A 5,832-nucleotide genomic window follows, 5' to 3' on the forward strand; every position below is an offset into this window, starting at 1 on the left:
GGAGTTATTTTGCGTCTTGACTTCACGAGACAGGAAGTGATCGTGGCCTCAGGCCTGAATAAGGTTCTGTAACTGTGTTCAGACAGGATGTGATCGTGGCCTCGGGCCTGAATAAGGTTCTGTAACTGTGTTCAGACAGGATGTGATCGTGGCCTCGGGCCTGAATAAGGTTCTGTAACTGTGTTCAGACAGGATGTGATCGTGGCCTCGGGCCTGAATAAGGTTCTGTAACTGTGTTCAGACAGGATGTGATCGTGGCCTCAGGCCTGAATAAGGTTCTGTAACTGTGTTCAGACAGGATGTGATCGTGGCCTCGGGCCTGAATAAGGTTCTGTAACTGTGTTCAGACAGGATGTGATCGTGGCCGCGGGCCTGAATAAGGTTCTGTAACTGTGTTCAGACAGGATGTGATCGTGGCCTCGGGCCTGAATAAGGTTCTGTAACTGTGTTCAGACAGGATGTGATCGTGGCCTCGGGCCTGAATAAGGTTCTGTAACTGTGTTCAGACAGGATGTGATCGTGGCCTCGGGCCTGAATAAGGTTCTGTAACTGTGTTCAGACAGGATGTGATCGTGGCCTCGGGCCTGAATAAGGTTCTGTAACTGTGTTCAGACAGGATGTGATCGTGGCCTCGGGCCTGAATAAGGTTCTGTAACTGTGTTCAGACAGGATGTGATCGTGGCCTCGGGCCTGAATAAGGTTCTGTAACTGTGTTCAGACAGGATGTGATCGTGGCCTCGGGCCTGAATAAGGTTCTGTAACTGTGTTCAGACAGGATGTGATCGTGGCCTCGGGCCTGAATAAGGTTCTGTAACTGTGTTCAGACAGGATGTGATCGTGGCCTCGGGCCTGAATAAGGTTCTGTAACTGTGTTCAGACAGGATGTGATCGTGGCCTCGGGCCTGAATAAGGTTCTGTAACTGTGTTCAGACAGGATGTGATCGTGGCCTCGGGCCTGAATAAGGTTCTGTAACTGTGTTCAGACAGGATGTGATCGTGGCCTCGGGCCTGAATAAGGTTCTGTAACTGTGTTCAGACAGGATGTGATCGTGGCCTCGGGCCTGAATAAGGTTCTGTAACTGTGTTCAGACAGGATGTGATCGTGGCCTCGGGCCTGAATAAGGTTCTGTAACTGTGTTCAGACAGGATGTGATCGTGGCCTCGGGCCTGAATAAGGTTCTGTAACTGTGTTCAGACAGGATGTGATCGTGGCCTCGGGCCTGAATAAGGTTCTGTAACTGTGTTCAGACAGGATGTGATCGTGGCCTCGGGCCTGAATAAGGTTCTGTAACTGTGTTCAGACAGGATGTGATCGTGGCCCCGGGCCTGAATAAGGTTCTGTAACTGTGTTCAGACAGGATGTGATCGTGGCCCCGGGCCTGAATAAGGTTCTGTAACTGTGTTCAGACAGGATGTGATCGTGGCCCCAGGCCTGAATAAGGTTCTGTAACTGTGTTCAGACAGGATGTGATCGTGGCCTCGGGCCTGAATAAGGTTCTGTAACTGTGTTCAGACAGGATGTGATCGTGGCCTCGGGCCTGAATAAGGTTCTGTAACTGTGTTCAGACAGGATGTGATCGTGGCCTCGGGCCTGAATAAGGTTCTGTAACTGTGTTCAGACAGGATGTGATCGTGGCCTCGGGCCTGAATAAGGTTCTGTAACTGTGTTCAGACAGGATGTGATCGTGGCCTCGGGCCTGAATAAGGTTCTGTAACTGTGTTCAGACAGGATGTGATCGTGGCCCCGGGCCTGAATAAGGTTCTGTAACTGTGTTCAGACAGGATGTGATCGTGGCCCCGGGCCTGAATAAGGTTCTGTAACTGTGTTCAGACAGGATGTGATCGTGGCCCCAGGCCTGAATAAGGTTCTGTAACTGTGTTCAGACAGGATGTGATCGTGGCCTCAGGCCTGAATAAGGTTCTGTAACTGTGTTCAGACAGGATGTGATCGTGGCCTCGGGCCTGAATAAGGTTCTGTAACTGTGTTCAGACAGGATGTGATCGTGGCCTCGGGCCTGAATAAGGTTCTGTAACTGTGTTCAGACAGGATGTGATCGTGGCCTCGGGCCTGAATAAGGTTCTGTAACTGTGTTCAGACAGGATGTGATCGTGGCCCCGGGCCTGAATAAGGTTCTGTAACTGTGTTCAGACAGGATGTGATCGTGGCCTCGGGCCTGAATAAGGTTCTGTAACTGTGTTCAGACAGGATGTGATCGTGGCCTCGGGCCTGAATAAGGTTCTGTAACTGTGTTCAGACAGGATGTGATCGTGGCCCCGGGCCTGAATAAGGTTCTGTAACTGTGTTCAGACAGGATGTGACCGTGGCCCCGGGCCTGAATAAGGTTCTGTAACTGTGTTCAGACAGGATGTGATCGTGGCCTCGGGCCTGAATAAGGTTCTGTAACTGTGTTCAGACAGGATGTGATCGTGGCCCCGGGCCTGAATAAGGTTCTGTAACTGTGTTCAGACAGGATGTGATCGTGGCCTCGGGCCTGAATAAGGTTCTGTAACTGTGTTCAGACAGGATGTGATCGTGGCCCCGGGCCTGAATAAGGTTCTGTAACTGTGTTCAGACAGGATGTGATCGTGGCCCCGGGCCTGAATAAGGTTCTGTAACTGTGTTCAGACAGGATGTGATCGTGGCCTCAGGCCTGAATAAGGTTCTGTAACTGTGTTCAGACAGGATGTGATCGTGGCCCCAGGCCTGAATAAGGTTCTGTAACTGTGTTCAGACAGGATGTGATCGTGGCCTCGGGCCTGAATAAGGTTCTGTAACTGTGTTCAGACAGGATGTGATCGTGGCCTCGGGCCTGAATAAGGTTCTGTAACTGTGTTCAGACAGGATGTGATCGTGGCCTCGGGCCTGAATAAGGTTCTGTAACTGTGTTCAGACAGGATGTGATCGTGGCCTCGGGCCTGAATAAGGTTCTGTAACTGTGTTCAGACAGGATGTGATCGTGGCCTCGGGCCTGAATAAGGTTCTGTAACTGTGTTCAGACAGGATGTGATCGTGGCCCCAGGCCTGAATAAGGTTCTGTAACTGTGTTCAGACAGGATGTGATCGTGGCCCCAGGCCTGAATGAGCATGTCGGTCCCTAAGAGTAGAACCTGGTCCTTAAATATAAGATGGTTCCCCCCATCTCCCCCCTCTTGAATATTAGCCTGTTAGTCTCCCTGATACTCAGCACCTCCTCTCCTCGGTTCCTTTGGTTCTCCTTCCTTACCTCCTCTGTCCTTGAATCCTTGGCTCTTTGGTTCCTTGGCCCATAAACTCTTTCATTTTGTGTTTAAGTTGTTCTGCTGTTTCTCTGTTCTTGGTTCCTTACTAAGTGCTTCATTTCTTAAGTGTCCCCAGTCCTTTCTGCTCATTACCTTGGGTTCCTCGCCCTTGGGTTCCTCGCCCTTTTGGTTCCGTAAGACCTTCCCTTGTGTTGTTCCACCGTGCCTGACCACCTGACTCTTGTGTTTTTAAGTCCAATAGCTGCTATGTTCCCAAATCCTATGTTCATTTTGTTTCTACGTCCTATGTTTATCTAGTCATGAGGATATTAGGTTCCTTTGTCTTTTTGGAACTTAGTTTCCTCAGACCAATGGTTCTTAGGTTCCTCAGTCCTATGCGTTTTTGTTTCCTAAGTTATTAGGGACCAGGCTCCTAAGTCCCACCATGCTGCCGTAGGTCCTCTGGTCCAAGGCTCCTTGAATCCTTAGGTCCTGTGTTAAGAGATGCTTCTGTTCCTAGTTCTTCAGTGCTCTGGTTCTATGTCTCTGGTTCTCCCCTACAGGCCTCTCTCCCTCCATCCATGTGTGGGACGCCCTCACCAAGCAGACGCTCTCCATCCTGCGCTGCTCTCATGCTAAAGGCGTGGGCTACGTTAACTTCAGCGCCACAGGAAAGCTGCTGCTGTCCGTGGGAGTGGAGCCTGAACACACCATCACTGTGTGGAGGTGGCAGGAAGGTACGTGGAACCTGAACACACCATCACTGTGTGGAGGTGGCAGGAAGGTACGTGGAGCCTGAACACACCATCACTGTGTGGAGGTGGCAGGAAGGTACGTGGAGCCTGAACACACCATCACTGTGTGGAGGTGGCAGGAAGGTAGGTGGAGCCTGAACACACCATCACTGTGTGGAGGTGGCAGGAAGGTAGGTGGAGCCTGAACACACCATCACTGTGTGGAGGTGGCAGGAAGGTAGGTGGAACCTGAACACACCATCACTGTGTGGAGGTGGCAGGAAGGTAGGTGGAGCCTGAACACACCATCACTGTGTGGAGGTGGCAGGAAGGTAGGTGGAGCCTGAACACACCATCACCGTGTGGAGGTGGCAGGAAGGTAGGTGGAGCCTGAACACACCATCACCGTGTGGAGGTGGCAGGAAGGTAGGTGGAGCCTGAACACACCATCACTGTGTGGAGGTGGCAGGAAGGTAGGTGGAGCCTGAACACACCATCACTGTGTGGAGGTGGCAGGAAGGTAGGTGGAGCCTGAACACACCATCACTGTGTGGAGGTGGCAGGAAGGTAGGTGGAACCTGAACACACCATCACTGTGTGGAGGTGGCAGGAAGGTAGGTGGAGCCTGAACACACCATCACCGTGTGGAGGTGGCAGGAAGGTAGGTGGAACCTGAACACACCATCACCGTGTGGAGGTGGCAGGAAGGTAGGTGGAGCCTGAACACACCATCACCGTGTGGAGGTGGCAGGAAGGTAGGTGGAGCCTGAACACACCATCACCGTGTGGAGGTGGCAGGAAGGTACGTGGAGCCTGAACACACCATCACTGTGTGGAGGTGGCAGGAAGGTAGAGGGAACCTGAACACACCATCACCGTGTGGAGGTGGCAGGAAGGTAGGTGGAGCCTGAACACACCATCACCGTGTGGAGGTGGCAGGAAGGTAGGTGGAGCCTGAACACACCATCACCGTGTGGAGGTGGCAGGAAGGTAGGTGGAGCCTGAACACACCATCACCGTGTGGAGGTGGCAGGAAGGTAGAGGGAACCTGAACACACCATCACTGTGTGGAGGTGGCAGGAAGGTACGTGGAGCCTGAACACACCATCACTGTGTGGAGGTGGCAGGAAGGTAGAGGGAACCTGAACACACCATCACCGTGTGGAGGTGGCAGGAAGGTACGTGGAGCCTGAACACACCATCACCGTGTGGAGGTGGCAGGAAGGTAGGTGGAGCCTGAACACACCATCACCGTGTGGAGGTGGCAGGAAGGTAGGTGGAGCCTGAACACACCATCACCGTGTGGAGGTGGCAGGAAGGTAGGTGGAGCCAGCTGCTGTGTATTATGTACTCTAACTGCACCACAGAGTACCACCTCTCTGAAGCTGCCCCCCCCCCAGGCACCAAGGTGACCTGTAAAGGCGGCCATGCTGAGCGGATCTTCGTGGTGGAGTTCAGACCGGACTCAGACACCCAGTTTGTGTCGGTGGGAATCAAACACATCAAGTTCTGGACCCTAGTGGGCGGCTCGCTGGTTTACAAGAAGGGCGTGATCGGAGCGGTGGAGGACGGCCGCATGCAGACCATGCTGTCCGTGGCCTTCGGGGCTGTGAGTTCAACGTCTCCTACCACTTGTAGGCATATATTATGGGTCTCAGATATATACACATATATAAAAACATCTCTATGATGTGTTTTGCTCAAAATACCAGAACATGTCTCATTGTTTCTGACAGCAACGCTTCTGATTGGTCCCGTGGGGGTAAAGCCCGCCCACATTTTAGTAATGTGGTCATGACAAATCTGGATCAGCTCCGTTGCTGTCACTTTGTGAGTCTCCTGACACACCGGGGACACACCGGGGACACACGGTGATGTG

At 52.5% G+C, this 5,832-nt stretch overlaps 1 protein-coding gene across 1 annotated transcript in view; it reads left to right on the top strand.

Annotated features, from left to right (window-relative positions):
* LOC117441601 (echinoderm microtubule-associated protein-like 6) overlaps positions 1–5,562 on the top strand; it is a gene marked incomplete at both ends in the record, with an annotated part of 16,008 nt that extends 10,446 nt beyond the window's left edge. The window contains 2 exons of the mRNA XM_034077666.1: positions 3,783–3,956; positions 5,354–5,562. Of these exons, the coding sequence (XP_033933557.1) occupies positions 3,783–3,956; positions 5,354–5,562 (383 nt within the window). The remainder of the gene's footprint in view (positions 1–3,782; positions 3,957–5,353) is intronic.
* Between the last annotated feature and the right edge of the window lie 270 nt (positions 5,563–5,832).

The sequence above is a fragment of the Pseudochaenichthys georgianus genome, unplaced genomic scaffold (assembly GCF_902827115.2).
Source record: "Pseudochaenichthys georgianus unplaced genomic scaffold, fPseGeo1.2 scaffold_1810_arrow_ctg1, whole genome shotgun sequence".
Lineage (NCBI taxonomy): Eukaryota > Metazoa > Chordata > Actinopteri > Perciformes > Channichthyidae > Pseudochaenichthys > Pseudochaenichthys georgianus.